General features: G+C 39.1%; 1 protein-coding gene across 4 annotated transcripts in view; it reads left to right on the top strand.

Annotated features, from left to right (window-relative positions):
- The window catches only part of rsu1 (Ras suppressor protein 1), a 158278-nt gene that overhangs the window by 56528 nt on the left and 80996 nt on the right, over positions 1-20754 (top strand). For all 4 annotated transcript variants that reach the window (XM_048561608.2, XM_048561579.2, XM_048561589.2 and 1 more), the window contains exons 4-5: positions 8481-8601; positions 15206-15324. In XM_048561608.2, coding sequence (XP_048417565.1) covers positions 8481-8601; positions 15206-15324 — 240 coding nt within the window. The remainder of the gene's footprint in view (positions 1-8480; positions 8602-15205; positions 15325-20754) is intronic.

The raw sequence follows: 20754 nt of genomic DNA, 5'->3' as shown, positions 1-20754 counted from the left end.
AGTCAGCACAGGGAATTAATTAATCTGCCATCAGCACTGCAGTACAAATTGAGCAGGCTGAGGAAATTATACTGTGTGCTTGTGCAAATGCCTATTTTCTGACACTACATTTTTAAGCATAAATAAAGACTTTTATGCAGATAATTTTTTTACGACTTGAAATTCACCTTGCACCATCTGTACATTTGTTTGATTGCAGAGTTGCCAAGGTTAATATTACTCTCAAAACCCTGTATTAGAAAGCAAGAAGAAGTTTTATTGAATCTGTCTTTAGATTTATGTAATATTCTTGGTTTTCTCTCACTACAAAACTCTTCAACCTGGTAAGCTTTCAAAAAGTGTGGGCTTTCAAAATTGGCAGTCCTTATTTCTTTTTTCTTTTGCTTATTGAAGGCAAAGATTTGGATACATCCACAAGAAACTGAGTGAATTTTGGCTGTGTTCATTGACACATTTTACAAGTTAATTTTCTATTTGTGTCCATGTGCTGGACTTTTCTCTCTTTTGCACACATACTTAGGCATCTGTCTGAACAACACAAAAAGCTACCACCATACTCTGGTGTTCTTCTGCTATTTTGAATGCACAAGTTGCTGCACAATTATTTGCCTACTGTATAATCTGAAAACCTTAAGTTTGAACTCGACTGTGTTTTTACTGTTTGTTTGAGACCACAAAGAGCAGAACTATTGCCTTTAATGGTGGGTCAGTCTCTGATTCTATCAGGTAACTTTGTTAGTAGAAAGATCTTGGATCTTTTTGGCAAATAATCAGGGGTTGATTCATATACAAGACTGAGTGTATAATCTTTCTGATTCTGTAAACTGAACAAACTTTAGTAACTGCCTGCTGCTTAGTCTATTAGTAATGACTTAAGTGCTTGTGGCGTTCTTTGCAGTTTTAAAATAAAATTACTAGAGGCTTGGCATAGAATTTCTCACAATCAGCATTTGAACTGCCCACAGCCAGAAATTTGCTTCTTCACTGTAAATAACTGGCTTCATATACGGGATATGATTTTTGAGTAAATACTCGGAAATCAATAGAACTGCTAAAGATAATATTCCTGCGGGGATAATGAATGGAAGAACCAAGGGTGTGTTAACTCAAAATGCATGTTCAATTTTATAATCCTCTGGGTTTATCACCCAATTATTGAGGCTTCAAGTGGCACCTAGGATGCAGAAGGCATTTTATAAAACTCCTAATTGCTTAAAATCTTATGCTACTTAACATTAGTTTAGTAATTTTTTTAAATTGGACATGGTTAATAGGTTTAGTGTCCTGGTCTTATGGGACCCAAGTCAATTTACAAACCAAATAGATACCATCAGCAACCTCTGAATATGTAAGAATTATGAATTAAACTGGCTTGGACAGTAAAGTTGGTCTTAAGGTATAAATTGTGTCACAGAATTCCCCATACTTTAACACTAATTGGCAATTCAGTTAAGCAGCTGCAGTATTAGCTGTCATGAGAAATACAAAGCCTATTGCTGCATGGAGGCTGCTGCTTCAGTTCCAGGATAAAGTCCATTAGTGGGACAGTTTCAACTTCTGCAGATTGATCTCAACTCTGTAGCACTATAATTTATGCATTAGCCTGGTCCCAGTACACTTCTTAAAGATTAATAGAAAAACTGTGAGTGTGGGAACCTGAAATGAAAACACAAAAGCAGGTTCATCAAAGGGAAAAGAAAAACAGGTTGACAGTACATACAGGTGAGGCCACTTCGCCAAGCTTTTCTTTCCCTTACCTCAGGACTTTATCTAGCATAGAGCTCATAAGTTTACATTTGATTTTCAGAACGCCTGCTGAAAGTAGCTCAATATCTCATACAACGTGGCTGCAAACCAGGCATTTATTTTTATGAAATCTAAAATTCCCAAGGCACAATGGAAGGCAGCAAAAAGGTACGTTCAGGAGTCAAGACAAATTGAGTGTGTAAACAAAAAGGTTTAGAATAAGATCTTGAGGGCATTTGTACTTGCCTAACTAGGAAGCAGCGCAGCCCTAGATCTTCATTTGTAATCTTCTGAGATTTTCTAGAGATCTTTGTTTAGAATTAGATAGAAGTAGATCTCTTTGGGGAACATTTTTGCTTAGTGGATTTCTAAAGATACATTGACAGTAATTTTAAGAAGTATGTTTAATATAAGTGAACAGTTGAATGGGAAAACCAATATGGTGACTGAAATTGGTTCCAGAAAAACTCTAACTAAGTTTTGAGAGCGATGTTTTCTGCTTTTGCTTTATGCATGCAACAATATTAATTGTGAAGAAGTTTCCTTTTTTTAAAGAAAAGTTTGTTCTCAAGTATTGTCACTCCACCTCTACACTAATTCACTCTCCATGGATGAATCTTGAGCTTTAGAATTCTTTCCCAGGCCTTGATACCACTCCATCTTCTTTTAAGATCCAGGTATAAGCTTTGTGGGGAGATTGAGACCTTCACAAATTTTTTTTTTATTGAAGAACTTAATAGATATTTTGAGTAAAATTGATGATTAAAAAGAAGTTCGAAATAACACTTCATAATAGAGTACAAGAAAGAAAAATGGGGCATTTTTAAAAAAGTGAATAATTTCATCAACCTAATTTTTTTTCTTTTCACACATTTTCTAAATAGCAAATGGACCTTGTATTGCCTTTAAATTATTACTCATTGTAGTTATTATGCTACTTTTTTATTATTTGTTCATTTTTGTTCCATAGCTTCAGATTTTGTTTCAATTTTAGATTAATCGAAATAACAACTCCATGTTCAACATAACTTTACTCACTAGTTGGCCTTGTCTATGGGAAGGATGGTGCTGAGCAGTTTTCTATTTTTAGACAATGTTTATACCTTAAATGTAGACTGCAGAAGCTGCTATTAAATTAAAAGGAAGGTTTAAATATAACAAAATGAGCATTCATGATATGGCTTCTTGATCAAAACAAATTCAAACAAGTGGCAACCATCAAAATGAAATTGGAATTTTTGGAGCCACTTTCAGTAGCCACATTGTTTTTCTAGCTGCCTCTTTCGTACTTGACTTTCTCACTTTTGAAGAAATTGTAATAGTTAAACTAGAAAACTGTCTTTCTCTGTTTTGATGCTATGTTCAATTAAAATCCACTGTGAATCATTTGCTTCGTCTTACAATGAAAAGATACTGATGAATATTTTAGTACCAGTGCATCATGTCAACGTATCTTTGCCTCTGGATTTTATGTAATCTGTGGGAAAGACTTAAGATAAATAAAACCCAAGCCAATTTATATAAGAAAATATGAAAATTCCTCCGATCCCATCGGCAATTGAAACCAGTCCAGGAGACCGCATTGACCGTGACTGATCTATGTCTCAGCCAGCAGCAAGCCTAGATGTCTTTGACTACAGTGGACTTGTACTTACCACACAATAAGTGGGAACTGAGCTCCCAGACTAGTTAGAGAAGGGAAAGCCACCATGGTGAATCTTGAGCTTTGAAACTCTTTCCCAGACATCTGATACCACTACTTTTTTAAGACGTTTTTTTAAAGGCTTTGCGTTTAACCAAGTCAATATTTACTGTCATTATGTTTCCTCCCTTGGAATGGAGTTTTTTTTCTGATTTGCAATCCTGGAATGTTTCACTATCATAAATAGCATCGCATGAAAAGTTGGCTGTTTGCATGTGGATGGTAAAATTTGGAAGATAAAGAAATTATAAAAATGCTTTTTTAATGTGCCACGACATTAATATTTTGTTTCTCTTACAATCTGAGACAGTGCTTTGTTGTAACTGTTTTACATGGTTCGGTCTGTCTATAACCCTTTAGCTCCACTATCTATCAAGTAGTTATCTAACTCAAGCTCAAATATTCAATGACCTTCTATACACAATTCCTTGGGGAAGATAACCTCAGAAGAATTTTCTCCTCGTCTCCATTTAACACCCTAAATCAAATCTCCATCACCAAGAGAAATGTCCTTTTAGCATCCACCCTATCAGCATGCCGAGATCAACTTTTGTATGTTTTCCGTTAGATAACCGTCATCCTTCTAATCTCCAATGGGTACAGGCCCAAGTTGTATAAATTTTCATCATAAAACAAGCTCTTGATCCCAGGCATCAATTCAGTGAGCTTTCTGTGCATTGATTTTAGTAGGATTAGATCGTACCTAAAATAAGGAAGGAAGTTGCCACTGTCCTGGAGCTAACAGTGCAGCTGTCTGAGTTTAACTTGAGGGTGAGCATTCTTCAAGTGAGGTACGTGGTTAAGAAGGTAGGACTACATGCATCACTCTGTATCTCAATTTTGAGATATCATTTTGAGGTATCTCATCCATCTGACGGAGCTAACTAACTATTGATTTATTTGCATTTAACTCTAAATTTTGGGCTGGGGCATGTGGTTTCAGGGTTGGAGGTTTGATAGGAAAGCAGGATAAATGATCTTAGTTCTCACAGCTGGGGACAAGTATTTTTGATCAACCTGTTTTCAGGCATGTTATAGAATGGAAATTTATCATCACATGTACTTTTCCGTGAAAAGTATAATGAGCAGTTTTATCAGTCACCCCCACCTCAGCGCCTTTAATGATGGAAGTTATACATAATTTTTTTTGAAAAAAGCAAAATAAAGACCAAGTTCATCAAGGGTCACTTAACAGCTCCTGGGCTCAGGGAAAGCTGATCAAGGAATGATGGGACACCCGGAACATAACTCTGGGCAGGAGGGACTGGAACCCGAACCATTTGGTCCAGACATACAGACAGTAATACTGCACCACAAGGATGTCTAAATTCCACCAATGGTTACTGTGGCATTTCAACTCTCACCTTCAGAGCATTCATCTCGTGTTCTCGGTTATTGGACTCAGGACATTACCACTGCACCACCTGTGTCTCTCCCATAGCTGGTGATACCTTTCCAGAAGGTTGTTTTTGACCAATAATTGCTCCTTATAGCGTAATATTGATGCTTGCAATTTGTAATCATTTCATTGCAGTTAACATTATATTCTTTCATTATATACTGAGAGTTTGTGGGTCTGTTGAAACTATATTCAGATTGTGAAACCTTTTTGTACAACAAGATTTTAAATTGAATTTGTATCTGAATTTGTGTAACTTGACCAGCACTTAAATCTGCACTGAACAATTCATGACATGGGCTGTGTGGTTTCTAATGAGCAAGTATTGATTCAAGCCTGATCTGTTGTAACCTGTTTTATTGCTATTGATTTGAGTTTTTCTGACTTTCACTGGCAAATAGGTAGACATTTGTTCTTTGATTAAACATTGGGATCATTTTCGTTTCCTTTTTTTTTCAATCTCAGCAGTAAAGAAAGCACATCACTAGATTTTTGCAAGTTACCGATATAACTTACAAGCCTTATTTTTGTTCAGTTGTTCATCATTAGCCCAGGCAGATGTTTTTTCCTTCATGGGAATGGGGTGAGCAATTCCCACCTTTTGGACCTGCTTTCCCAATGAATTTCATCATGACTGATCTGTAGCTTATGATTCCAGCCACTGGTCCCACTGGACAGTTGGATCTCATAAAATTTTCAGAAGTCTTTCTTTTGTTTCGTTTAGTTGGCTAACGTGGTTATTTACATCAGGTTACAGATTTCCTTTGATAGCAGAGAAGATTCATGCACAAAAGAAGAAATGTTTTAAAAAACAAAACAAGTTATGTAAACGTCGAAGATGGTTAGCAAGGTGCAAAACAAAGTTTCATCCTGTTTCTTGATCTTAGCCATTGCAGAGACCCCGCTCCAGAGAAATTCTATCCCATAACTTGACACTTTCGGGCTGTACTTAGCTGACTCTTGACAGTTTCTTGGTCTTGGTCTGTGGAGAAAGTTTTATTGAATTCTTCCCAAACTTGTTGACAAACTTTTCTGAAAGTCTGAGAGTTTAAACGTTCACAATTCGGATAACCTGCAGATTTCTACCACACTATCCTGGTTGGGAAGTTTCACAAACTAAATTTAATGTTGAAGCACTCTAAACTACTCTTACTAGAGAAACTAAACTGGCTTCGAGACTCCACATTTGGTGTCTTCTGAACTGAACTGAGAAACGTGCTTCTGAACTGAATTTAAAAAACTAGTTGCTCATCCAACAATCTTCTGAATTGCGAACAAAGCCTTAAATGTTTACCTGTCATAAACCCCAACAGTGTAAAACTCTTTTTGCACTGCCACCACAAGGGTTTGCATCATCTGTTCTCTGACGTACATGGGATTAAGTCTATGATAAAGAAGAACTCTCCAGCCATTTTGTTAAAGAAAACCCTTCACAAAATTTAACCAATGTTCATTATGCAATATTTTGAAGTGCAGTCTCCAAAAATGATCTTAGTACAGTGCATATAACTATACTACACACAGTTCATCATAACCTTAATTCTGCACTTACTTAACCCTTAATACTCTCGCTTAAAACAAAAACTCCACTTTGATTTTTCAAATGATGTGGCCTCAAACAGGTGCTCCTTCCATTTGGAGCACATGAACATGAAGTTTTTAAACATGGATTTGGAGCTAAGTATGTACTGATTGCATTATTGGTGGTTCTCATCGTAATGTTATATTCCAGCTGATGTTATTTCTGGACAAGTTAGATCCCAGAATGAAATCTGATTTGCTCAATTAATTTTTTTTTGTAATTAATGCAGCACTCTTTCAAACATAAACACACACGCATTGGGTTTTGGCAATGAAAACAGAGTTTATTTCACAGAAGAGAAAAGAAAATAATCCAAGCTATTTAAATAAACCACATTTTGAAACCTTTGAAAACACAGCAAGATAAAGCCCTGTCTACTCCCCCACATTTATCACTTTGCAGTTACTCAGCATGAAACAAAATTTAAAAAATCACCCTTCCCTGCCCAATTGTAGTTTGATTAAACTGCTTTTCTCCCTCCATCACCCCCCACACCCCAGTTCCTATTCTGTGATCTGTGAAGTATTTACTTTAAATTCTCTTGGATTTTCTCAGCATGAAATGACTACTGAGGTTACACGTTCCTTAACTGTTCTTAATAAATGCCCCTTTTTTTTCTTGGAGAAACTATTCTTATGTCTGACTTTAATCAAGCTCCTAAATGAAATTCAGCAGATTTTAACTAAATTTGAGGAAACCTTGCTCATCTTGGTTTCTGCTAATGGCTTATACTAATAAACTCCTATTGTAAATTCTCATAATATAAACAAACTTCCTTTAACTCCTTCAAGGAGGTCTTTAGTTATCTGCTCTGTAACGTGCATACTGACTTTTAAAAAGACTGAACTAGTTATTTATTAAACCAATGCCCATATGCCCCCAGTTTAAAATTCATATTCATTTGAATATATAAATCACAGACCATTCATCACAACATACAATGAACTGCTACATTGAGAAATATTTTGGAACCTGTAGCCTTGATATTTGGGCAGGTTGCTGAAGCAGGAACTGGAGTTTTAGACAAAAATCTAGAAGTTTGCCTACAGGTGTTTGAGTTTTACAGCCTCCGCGTTTCAGCTCTTTATAGGATTTCCATCCGTAAGTCTGACTGAATACTTGGCATGGAGTCAGACGGGGAGCATTTCAGAGAAACCTGTGAAACCAAGAAATGGCCGGTGCTCTTTTGCATGATGGGAGTAGTGGGCTTCTGATGGACATGTGGGGTTGGGAACGTGGGTGGCCAGAGGATGCATTCTGTGAAAGCATATCTCTTCTCCCCCAAAACTGTCCTCATCAAGTCTTAGTACGTATTTCATACACTATTGAAACAGCTTTCACCCCAAAGAAAATGCTCAAGTAACAAAACTTACCCTGTGACCTAATATGCTAATTGTTCAATGTTTATTTACGCAAATAAATAGATTTTAAATGCTCGCAGCTTGCACTAATAATAATTTAAAATGCCTGGATGATTATCACTTTTTTATAAGGCTGTATTGAAAACCATATTTTAAGGAAAGTATTGCATTTTTAAAAGCTTTGTCAAATAATCTGTTGGTTCTGTACAAAGTATAGAGGGCATGAATGGGCATAGTAATGCTATGGATTGGCATAGAAGTTGTAGGAGGGCATGAAGTGGCAAAGGTCGTGCATGGGGAGTGTGGAGGTAAGAGGACGAAGGACTGTGCCACATTTTGCTGTCATTATTACTGTAGGTGGGCAGTTTTCAAACAGTTCTCGCAAGTTCTTACGCCCATGCTTTCTCTCACACTCTGCCTACCTTGAAGCTGGACATCTAGCCAATTCTGTCTTGATTGTCTGTTCCAAAAACATGAAGAATTCTTAAAAATTGTTTCACTTGTTGGGAATGGGTAGTCACCATCATACTTTGTGTACACATTGCAATGAACTGCCCCATGCCATGTGTTGTTTACCCAAAAAATATAATAATTTTCTGTTTAGTATTTATATTTTGCTTCTCCTCACACTGGCATTAATTATAAAATGAAAAGTGATATTGAGTGTATTCCTGCTCTCCTACCTTTCAGGTGTTCCAGCAAATATCGCTGACCTGAGGAATCTGGAAGTACTGAATGTTTTCAACAATCAGATTGAAGATCTTCCAACGCAGATAAGTAGCCTACAGAAACTGAAGCATCTTAACCTTGGGTAGGTAAATCTTAATGGGCAGTTGAATTGCACGGTACTGTGTTGGGTCAGTAAAGAAACAGGGAAATGAGACCTGGACAGAAAGTAGAAATGGAGGGGTAATTCCCAAATTCAGCATTTTTCCCATATTCTGCAAATAACCTATTTAGAAGATGAATTACAGATAAGCTACACAATTTGAAAACCCTTTCTCCCCCCGCTAATCTCATCCCTTCCTCAAACGTTCAAGCTCCCACAGCAGCATCCTGCAGAAAGACACAGTCTGCTCTGTTGAAGAAGAACCTTTCAGTTTGGTGTGGGTTCTGACAGAACTCTGGCAGGAGCCACACCACTTGCAAGACTGTTGCATGACAACTAGGCTGCAAATGTAGAAAATTAGCTAGGTATGTCCTGGTTGCGCAAAGCCAAACCTAAAGATGCAGAAAACAGCTCCATTAATCTACTCTTGATTAATGAACGTGTTGTTGGCAATGCTATCAGGCAGCACTTCATAACATTTTTAAAATAAAACAGAAATTGCTGAAAAAGCTCTGCAGATCTTGCAGCATCTGTGGAGAGAAATCAGAGTTAACGTTTTGGGTCTGTGATCCAATGACCCTGTTCTGAGGAAGGATGACCGGACCCGAAACATTAACCCTGATTTCTCTCCACAGATGCTGTCAGACCTGCTGATCCTTTCCAGCAATTTTTTGTTTTTTTTTATTTCCAGCATCCGCAGTTCTTTCAATTTTTACTTGGCACAACATTAGCCTGCTCAAGTGCTCAGTTTGGATTTAGCCAGGGCAACTCAGCCCCTTACCACATCTTCACTGTTTTGACCAAAACATGGACAAAAGTGCTGAACACCAAAAGTGAAATGCCTGTGACTGCCCTTGACATCAAAGTGACATTTGATCATGTGTGGCAACAGGGGGCCCGAGTAAAACTGGATTCAGTGGGAGTCTGGTTGATTGGCTGTACTCCACCCTTACACAAATGAAGATTGTTGAGATTGCTAAAGGCCAATTATTTCAGCCCTAGTACATTGCCAAACATTTTCAGTTGCTTTATCAAGACCTTCTCCCCATTGTAAGGTCAGAAGTAGGATTTTCATTGAGGCTTACTCCATATTCAGCATCACTCGTGATGATTCAGACACCGAAACAGTCCATGTCGAAATGGGGCAATCCCTAAATTACACCTAGGCTTGGACGAATAAGTGGCAAGTAGCATTTGTACCTTGAAAGTTCCATCTCCAACAAGATGCAACCTGGCGATCATTCACATTCCTTAACATTGGATGATGTTTCCATCTCTGAAACCTCCACAATCAACATCCTAATTTCTTCACTGACTGAAATTGAATTGGATGAGCCACATAATACATTGACTCCAGAAGCAAGTTAGAGGCTGGGAATTCTGTGACAATTAATTTACGTTGAATTTGTACCTTCTACATTGGAGTCAGCGCTATGGATCTATCTCCCAAGAGGGAAGTGATGGCCTCGTAATATTATCGCTGAACTGTTACTGCAGGGACCCAGGTACTGTTCTGGGGACCTGGGTTCAAATTTGAACTCAGTAAATAACTGGAATTAAGAGTCTGATGATCACCATGAATCCGTTGTCAGGAAAAACCCACCTGGTTCACTAATGTCCTTTAAGGAAGGAAACTACCATCCTTACCTGATCTGGCCTACATGTGACTCCAGACCCACAGCAATGTGGTTGACTCTTAACCCCGCTCTCGGCAATTAGGGATGGGCAATAAATGCTGCCTGGCTAGTGACGCCATGAATGTGCCTAATTTGTGCCGATTTCATTTTATTCAAAATGCGTGTCTTTAGATGAAAACATTTTGCTAAACAGGATTTGAAACTAAGCACTTAAGAGGTAAAAGGCTTGCATTCTGAAGTATGTTTCCCTTTCACCAGTAAGCCTCCAATCTAAATTTTTTGACCCTTCCTATCTGAAAGAGTATATATAGACTCTTATGGTTTGTGTTCATTTATCTAGTTGGAAGCTTACCATTGGACTATTGTAAATGGACACAACATTGATTTTACAAGCATGACCTATGTTTAATGCATTTTTTGTTGATCCATAAAATTTGAAATAACAGTTTTTTGCCATCTTCTGTCATTTGAGTTATCAGAGAATTTGGTGCAAACTGGACTGACATTAATTTCCTTTAAACCTGGTAACCAGAAACTGATAGACAAATTGCTGACATGGAGCAGAGAGAACCGCTGTGGCCAAAAGTGTGAAATGCTGCACATGCTGGAAATCTGAAAACAAAATGCTGCAAGAACTCAGTAGACTTGGTAACACCTGTGCAGATTTAACAGAATTGGGAGTGCTTAGAGATGTTTTTAAACTAAGCAGGAGCAAAAAAAGAATGACGACTTGTTGTCATATAAGTAGCACTTGTCCTCATCGCCGGATATCCTGAGGTGATTTTCGATCAATTAAAGTTTAAAATGAAGACACAGTTGTATGTAGGAAACATAATACCGTTTTGTGTTCAAAAGTTCGCTAAATTAGCAGTGTGATTATGACATTATAGTCATTATAGACATTATAGTCTGTTTATGAAGTGGATTTCTGGAATAAATATTGATGATAACTATCAAAATGGTGCTACTGGATCTTTTACTTAAATTTGAGAGGGTACTTCAATTTTAACATCTCAGCTGAAAAGCAGCACCTCTGATAATGCAGCAGTCCAACAATATTGCACTGGAGTGGCAGCCTTGGATTTTACACTCCAGTCTTGGAGTGGTACTTTAACCTGGAGCCATGTGACTTATAGGCAAGAATACCACCAACTGAATCATGCTTGACTCCTAAAGGTGTTCATTATCTACTTGCAAGAAACAAACAGCGAAGGTCTTGAATTTGGAAAGCAGGAGAGATTAAAAGAAAAAAAAGGTGACCTTGGAAAAACTGAAAAGTGATGCTAATGGGATGAGCAAAGGAACCAAATGATGTTTCTAGAGGAGGTGTGAATGGGAAGATGATCGAATTTCTGCCAACGGGTATTGTCCAAAAATAGGACCGAAGCTTTGGTTGCAAATCATACAAATTCCAAGTTGAATCTGGAAGCAGAAAGGTACCTAATTAAAAAATTGATCAGCTATTCATTGACTTTATGCTGATGGGGCACTGTAGGGGAGTGGAGGAGAGAGAGAATGCGAGGCTGCTAGGAGGAAAAAAGAAACACTAGTTCTGTGCAAGTTTTGTTATGTTACGTCCTGCAGCACCATCGCTAAATGGGCAACTGCTTCCCTGTCACTTGAGAATGACCTCACTTTCCTTTTGCTCTTTGCACAACCTTGTGGTGGCATTCATAGGATACTCAGGCATTAACCTTTCAGGACAGTCTTTAAGGCATTTTTTTTTCAAGGATTTTAAACCAGATTATTCACAGATGGAGAAACAGACATTTTTTAAAAAATAAACTTGTGGGCTGGATCTCACCAGAAGTTGACTAGTGTCCAATATTAGTGAGTTTCATGGAGAATTTCTGTCTGTGAGCCCTGAAGAGTTTTCTCCAGCCTTCTTGCTCCTATATCACATAATGCACTGGTTAAAATGTTGGCCTCTGCTGGGACAGAACAAAAAAACAGTGGATGTTTGCTATCTGAAACAGAAACAGAAATTGCTATTAAAGGCTCAGCCAGTCTGGCAGCATCTGTGGGAAGAACGCAGAGTTATGCTTCGATGGTCACCGGATTCAAAATGTTTACTTTCTTCCCACAGACACTGCCAGACCTATTGAGTTTCAGTAGCGATTTCTGGTTTTGTTTGAGTTCTGTGGGACCTTGTTGGGTCTCTACCACTGGGGCTATCTTTCAAACCCAGCTGTGCACCCAGTCAAGAGTGCAGTCCACAGCTGACTTGCATTTGTTGTTTTATTTTTCCTGGAGGTATCAGACAGAGGGTAATTACCAACTCCCACTAACATGTTCCTGGAGGTCCCGCAGAATGAAGGGGTGTCCCTGCAAGTGGGAGCTCAAGTCACCAGTATGTCCTCTGACCTTCAAGTTGGCAATTATCACTATCCAATTTCTATCTAGCAAGACGGATAATGGGAAACTGCAAATCAATGATGTGAGCTAATGTGACAATCAGGATGCTAACGCTCGCAAACAGACCTCTTGTCACTCACTAATAAGAAAATCGTTTCACTGTTCAACACTTGTTTGGAAAATGGGTCGTTTTGCTCTCACTAGTGAGAAATTCTTCACTGGCAATCTTGCGCAACTCCCCATCGTTTCTCATAACCTTTATGACCTGGGAAAATTCCCATCCACAGTGATAAAAGTAGTTCTCGTGCAATTAATCAAACTGCACTAGATTACCACTCTTAAATACATCAGTGAATAGTTTTTTTACTTGAAATAAAAAGAAACCATTTTATTATCATTCGACCATAAAAAATAGCAGCAGAATTAGGCCATTGGCCTGTTGAGTCTGCCCCACCATTCAGTCATGGCTGATGTTTCTCATCCTTATTCTCTCTCTTGCCTCCTTCCTGTAATTTTCGAATCCCTTACTAGTCGAGAACCTATCTATCATTGTCTTAAATACACTCAGTGATTTGACCTCCACATCCATCTGCAGCAATGAATTCCACGGATTGTCTCCCTTCTAGTTGAAGAAATTCTTCCTCATCTCAGTTATAAACGGTTGTCCCTTTGCTCTGAGGTCGTGCCCTTGGGTCCCAGTCTCTCCAACTGCTGGAAACACCATCTTCACGTCTACTGCATCCAGGCCACTCAATATTCTGTGTGGAGCTGGATGAACACAGCTGGCCAAGCAGCATCTTAGGAGCACAAAAGCTGACGTTTCGGGGTCTAGGCCCGAAACGTCAGCTTTTGTGCTCCTAAGATGCTGCCTGGCCTGCTGTGTTCATCCAACTCCACGCTTTGTTATCTTGGATTCTCCAGCATCTGCAGTTCCCATCATGTCTCTTCCCCCACTCAATATTCTGTAAGTTTCATTCAGATCCCCCCTTCACCTTCTAAACTTCATTAAGTACAGAGCCAGAATCTTCAATCGCTTCTGCTATGACAAGCCCTTCATCTGTGGGATCATTCTTGTAAACCTCCTTATGAACCCCCTTCAAGGTCACCACATCCTTCTTAGATACGGGGCCCAAAACTGCTCATGATTGCAAATGTGGTCTGACCAGAGAGACTCGCACTGCCTTGCAGTACATCACAGCTTGTGTACTCTAGCCCTCTCGAAATGAATACCAACACTGCATTTGCCTTCTGAACTGCCAGCTGAACCTACATTTTAACTTTGAGAATCCTGAACTCGGGACTCTCTTTGTACTTCAGATTTCCAAAGCCTTTCATTGTTTAGAAAATAATCTGCACCTCTGTTCTTCCGATCAAAGTGCATAACTTTACACTGTCTCATATTTTATTTCATCGGCCACTTCTTCGCTCAACTTCCTACCCTGTCCAAGTCCTTCTGCAGTCTCCTCACTTCCTCGACTCTATCGGTCCCTCCACCTATGTTTCTAAGTTTGTGGATGACACAATGTCCTCAGTTCCTTTATCTGGATTGTTAATATACAATGTGAATAGTTGTGGACCCAATACTCATACCTGCAGAATGCCACTAGTCACTGGCTGCTATCCTGAAATCCTTTATCCCTACTCTCTACTTTCTACCATTCAGCCATTTCTCTACCCATGCCAGGATTTTGCCCTAACACCGTGGGCTGTTATCTTTATTTAGCAGCTTCCTGTGCAACACTAAATCTATTTAGATTTCCAGACAGCCTTTGACTATGTCCACTGGCCCGCCTTTATTTAACTTGCTGCTCCAAGAATTTTACAGGTATGTCAGGCATGATCTGAGCCAGTGCCGATTCGGCCTTTTTTACGATGCACTTCCAAGTCCTCATCCTTAATTATAGACTGGAATCTTAGCAATGAAAGAGACCAGGCTCACCAGCCTCTAGTTTCCTGCCTTGTTTCTCCCTCTGTTCTTAAGCAGGGGTGTTACATTAGTCATTTTCCAGGCCTTTGGGTCCCTCTCTGACTCCAGGATTCCTGACAGATCAGTTCCAATGCCTCTACAATCATCTCGGCCATTTCCTTCAGAACCCTAGGATGTAGCCCATCTGGGTCTGATTGATTTATCAACATTCAGACCTTTCAGCTTTTCCAGCGCTTTTTCCTTGGTATCACCACTACACTCCTCTGCTATTGGTGTCTTCCACCATGAAGGCTGATGCACGATACGTATTTGGTTCCTCTTCCATTTCTTTGTTCCCCATTACGACTTCTCCAGCCTCATTGTCCAGTGGCCCAATTTCCACTCTTGCCTTTCTGTTACTTTGTTCTATTGCACTGGTTCATGGATGGTTTGATATTTGTGACTGCAAATAGATTTGGACCCCCAGATTGTAACCGAATCAGCACATTTTGGGTGCAATTTCCTGATTAGTAAATGAGCCAACATTATCTTCTCAGGAAATTTGGGCCTACCATCTATCAAATTGTCAGAAAAGAATCTCAACGCAGTTTTTAAATGTAGTGAATTGTGTAATCACACGTGTTGAGAATAAAAACCCATTTTATTGCATTTTATCTCTTTCCAACAGCATGAACAGGTTGAACTCTCTGCCACGAGGATTCGGGTCTTTGCCAGCCCTGGAAGTGCTTGATTTGACATACAACAACCTGAGTGAAAATTCTCTACCTGGCAACTTCTTCTACCTCAGTATGGAACTCCTGATTTTAAAAAGTTTTTTTATTTATTTTTGGTAGCCTGCATCGACCAGCGATGTAAGTGAAATTAGTGCTATTGCCAGTTCCAGATTCCAGTCTGTTGTGTGCTCTTGATCCTTTGTCTGGTTGCCCCTACAGGAGACAATTTGAAAGTGTGAACACTGCAAAACTGAATTGAATGTAAACACTCGACTTTGTCAAAATACTTCAAAATTTGTTGGGTCAATTGGCCACCTTTAGCTTTTACAAAATGCAAATGCTTCCTATGTCATGTATATCGTAACTAACTACTGTGCAACTATTTTGCAAATTTGTTCAAATTAGACTTACTTGCAAGTGATTTGGAGAAAACTATTGCAATTGAGAATAGAGTTTTATTCTCAATTAACGTCAGATAACTTAAATGATTAGACTTAAGCTTTGTATCCAATTGTCCATATTTTTTGTTTCAAATTCGGTGTGGAGTCAGTCTCTTCCCAAATTGCAGAAGCATTTGTTTTGTAAATTCTTTCATTGGATCAGGCATCACTGGTTGCATGTCCCTAATTGTCTTTCACCTGAGTGGCTTGCCAGGCGATTTCAGAGAGTGGGTAAGAGTCACCCACATTACTGGAGACCACACCAGGTAAGGGCAGCAGGTTTCCCTCTCTAAAGTACTTTAAAGAACGAGGGATGGGTGTTTACAACAATCGATGATGGATTGCCATGGCCACTATTAGCTTTATATACTAGGTTGAGGAATTTAAATTCAAATTCCATTGAAAGATCAGGAAATGAAAGCTCGGCTCATTAATGGTGGCCAGAACAGCCATCAGCCATTGTCGTAAAAAAACATCCATCTGGTTCACTGATGTCCTTCAGGAAGGACATTATTCAGTCAGCCCAACGTGAGCCTCTGAGTCCATATAGAAAGATGTTTGAGTGTTAAAACCCTTTGAAACAAACTAGCAAGCTACTAGCTTCAAAAGGGAATTATAGATGGACAAATTATTTCTGGCCTTAAGTAGTGCACACATCCCATGAAAGAATTAAGAAAAAGAGATTAGTTTTTCAAGAAAAAATATCCCGTTATAGTTTCAGTATATTGTTGAGTGGTTGATTATCAATTACAGACTACCTGTATAGCACTTCTCATTACCATGGCAATCTGTCATCATCAGTTTATCCAGTTGATATTAGTAAAGCATAAAATCCAGTTTTTTGGTGCCCAGACCTAAGAAGGGCACTTAGCTCTTTGAGAGTGAGCTATCCCGCAAGGCCTATTCCTCTGCTTTTTGTCCATACTCTTGCACGTTTTTCATTTTATCACTGTTGATCCAAATCACTCTTTGAAAGTTATCTGAACCACTTCCTCCACCCTTTTTCAAACAAGGCACTCCAGATCCTAACTAACTTTATAATTTATTTCCCATATTTCATGACTGGTTCTTTTGTCATTTATTTTTAAATTTACGTCCCCTTTTATCGAACTTTCCCTACTGCAAACAGTTTTTCCTTATTTTCCCTATCAGTGAAACCTTGAAGAATTTCACCTCTGCATAAAATCTCATTTTAACATTGTGTTGTATAGAGAACTAGCTTCAAATTCACTCATCTTTCCACGTAACAACAGATGTTTTCAATCCCAGTATCATTGTAATATATGTCCTCTGTGTATTTACATACAAGAGATGTTCCTGATAGTGTGGCACACAGAAGTAGGTAGAATGCACCAGCTGAGGTATGTTTTCTTATAAAGGTATTTATTGTATTCGGTCTCTATTTATAAACTGGAGGATTCCATGCTCAATTTAAACTGCTTTCTTAATGCTTTCTTGCCATTTTCAAACTCTCTATCCACCTGAAGTCTATTGCTGTCCTCCTTGCTGTTTCCTACACAGCTGTATTACTTAAACTATGAGCAAGAGAAATTAGGAAGCATTTTTTTTGTAAGGAATCAAGTTTAAATGTAGGAAAGAATTGCTATGGCTGTAGAGAGCTTTGAGACTGCATTTGTAGTACTATATTCAGTTTTGTTCCCCTTGTGTAGGGATGAATATAATTGCTTAGAAACAATTTACAGAAGGTTCACTCAATGGTTTTCTGAGATGCAAGTGTTATAATTCAGTAGGGTCTGATATTTAACTGTTGAAATTTCAAAGAACAAGGGGTGATTTTATTGAATCGTAAGATCCTGAAGCGGCTCAACAAGCAAATGTATAACTACATTCTTGTGTAACTTAGACAAAATTTTTCAACCATTGATGCTTTTACCCCATGTCCGGCTCAGTGATACAGTCGTGCAAATTCTGATGTCTGGGTGACATGTCTGTCCAGTTTGGGGGAAAAAATGTTTATTGTGACGCTGTGCTTTCTGCAACATAGACAATCTCATGTCCTTGCAGCTACTGTTCCTTTGATTTTGTGTTTCATTGTTGCCAGTCCTGTTGACCTGCTCTCCTTACTAACAGCTGGGGTGGTGGTCTTGTGCTAACATAGTGGGAGCTGCCCCACTGCCTTGCCAAACAACAGCCTGACATTGTGTGGCTCAAGGAAAATTCCAGGAGAGAATATGAGGATCAACACTAGGCATTCCTAAAATGAGGGGTCAACCAGGACAATTGCTCTTCCAGTATCCTAAAAACTCACTCCTTTCTCTGGCGCACAGAAATAGCAGTGTGTTCCGTCTAAAAGATGCACTACAGTCATTCATCAAGACTTCCTTAACAGCAAACCCATGACCTCTACCACATAGAAAGACAAGGGCAATAAATGCACTGAAGCACTACCACCTACGTACTTCCTTCTAGCAACATACCATCCTGTGTTGGAAATTTATCACCATTACTTCTCTTTGGTGAGGTCAAAATCATGAAACGTGCTCCAAAAGCACACTATGGGTGTACCTCCTGATCCCCAACCATGTGGATTTCAAGAAGGTAGCTCACCACACCATTCCCAAGGGCAGGAAGTGCTAGGCTAGCCAATGATACCCATAGCTTGTGGTGGGAAAGTAACTTTCAATTTGTTTTTCAAACTCTGCTATGCAAGGCTGAAGTGTAAAATTTCGTGTCTAGTCCATATGTGTCATTTATACTATTTATAACCTTTTTACCCAGCGTGGAAGAATACAAGTTTAAATTGTTGATAAATGAATTAAATTTACATTCTGATATTAAATAAATGTCACTTTCTTGAGTGTCATATTTTACCTTTGGCACTTTTTATTTTCTTGAGTCCTCAATGTTGTCAGTATAATCAATTTTATCTACCTGTCGACATACTTGCTGAGAATGCACTTATCTATTTGCATAGAAATACTTTGGAACTTTGGTTGTGCAGATAACGTCCTTAATGTCACGCACTATTTGGTCCTAAAATTTCAATGTCCAGAAAGTGATCATTTCGCCCAAGGTACATACGCTCATTGCGATCGAATCTAATTTTAGTCCCATAACTCAGCCTTTTCCCTGTACTCCTGCAAATTAATACACTATCGTTAAGTGTTCAATTGCCTCTTGAAAACTCAAGCAGATCTGATTCTTCTACTTTCTTCAGCTAGTGCATTACAAATTTTAATGATGCAATGTATGCAAACATTTCATCTCATTTCTCCTCTAGTTATTTGTTAATTATTTTCAATATATGATCTCAGGTTACCATGGAATTTGTACCAAGCCATTCAATTTTCTGTTGTATTTCCTTTTAGATGTCCCCTCAACCCCCTCTGCTGTAAGGAGAACAATATCACTTCCTTTCGTCTCTTTTTTAAACACCTCCATTTTTGATAGCAGTTTGAGAAGTTTCCTTTCAACCATTTCCATGACTTTGACATTGTGATGTTTGATGCACAGATTCCTGCACAATAATCCTTCCAGATATTTGTAATGGCTTGTTATGCCTTCCTTGTTTTCACTGCATCAGCAGTCACTGCCGCTGTTTACAAAGGTAAATATAGCCTATGTTTCTAAGCTTCACACTTAAACACATGTAAAAATGTGCCTTCCGGTCTTTTGGTTTCTCTTTCTAAATGGTATGATTTAAATTATCCTACCTCTCCAGTTTGTTTCACTGAAAGGGGATTAGTTTTCCAGTTATCCACATAAAATTGCATCTGCATTTGCCTATCCATCAGACTTTATTTTATCTTCATGAAGTCTGCTAGCGTCTCATTCACTATTTACTGTGTTAAATTTTGTACGATCCTCAAACTTTCAAAAGTTTACACCCGGCACCCATGTCCGTATCATTTGATATACCAATGAAAGAAGTGATCCTCACACCAAACCTTGATGGGCTCTGCTGCAGGCTTCCCTCCATTAGGAAAGAAATCTACTCAAAGCTATGCTGTCATTCAGCCTTTGAACATTGCATTCCCAAGTTACCAACAATCCCTTAATACCCTGTGCTTCGATGTTTCAAATAAGGCTATTATGCAGTATTTCATAAAATACCTTTTGTAAATTCATATATGTGTCTACTACCCCTGTCAGACACAATTTGTCTTTAACAAAGCTGAACTAGCTGTCTCTTACTAACCCGTGCTTTTACAGATGAACCTTCGTTTATTTCCTTCAGCGTGGTCATCAGTTTGATCACTGCTGATACAGGCTGACTGGACTGTAGATACCAAGCTTATCCCATTGAACAGGGATGTAAAATTTACAATCCGTGATTCTTCAGGAATCACTCCCATGTTCAAGAGTTCAGCGACTGTGGACAGAAATCCTGCTGCCTATGTTTGATTTGCTCAACAGCCTAGCATTCTCCCTGTGCAGATGACTTGTCAACTTTAAGTGAAGCCCTCCTGTTTAGCATAGCCTGTCTTTTTTCTCCCACTTCTTATTTCCTTCCCCCCCCCCCCCCCCCCCACCACCACCACCTTGAATGCTAGCTTTAATGCACTGATGTGGAGAAGCCAGTGTTGGACTGGGGTGGACAAGGTCAGAAGTCATACGGCCCCAGATTATGGTCCAACAGGTTTATTTGAAAACACTAGTTTTCGGAGGACTGCTGTTTCGTCAGGTGAAGTGAATGGTGAGAGGCTGATTTGCTTGCATTAGTTTGCATTAACATTTAATTTCACTGTCATGAATACACAGCCTCCACTCTCCCAGCCACTGGGTAGAAACCAGGTGGTGACAAATCCTGACATGAAAGAGTATGGGTTCCGCACTTCGATGCTGCACCTAGGTGCCAGTGCACACTGATCATTGCAATGCTGCTGCAAAGACATTTTGCCCCTTGGGAAAGGCTGCTTCTCAAGGCTGCTCGCATGCTTGCCTTAGTGGTTTGTGCCCACTTCACTGCTTTCTTGCCTAGACTTGCTCTGTTGTCCTTTGAGCCACTGGCCAGAGTTTAAAGACCCACAGTATTTCTGTCTTGCCTTGCTGCTTAGCACAGACCCAAAGCTAGGCAACTTGGCATATTTGTCACGGCAATC

The sequence above is a fragment of the Stegostoma tigrinum genome, chromosome 2, assembly GCF_030684315.1.
Source record: "Stegostoma tigrinum isolate sSteTig4 chromosome 2, sSteTig4.hap1, whole genome shotgun sequence".
NCBI classification, from domain to species: domain Eukaryota; kingdom Metazoa; phylum Chordata; class Chondrichthyes; order Orectolobiformes; family Stegostomatidae; genus Stegostoma; species Stegostoma tigrinum.
This window is presented reverse-complemented; position numbering and strand designations above follow the sequence as displayed.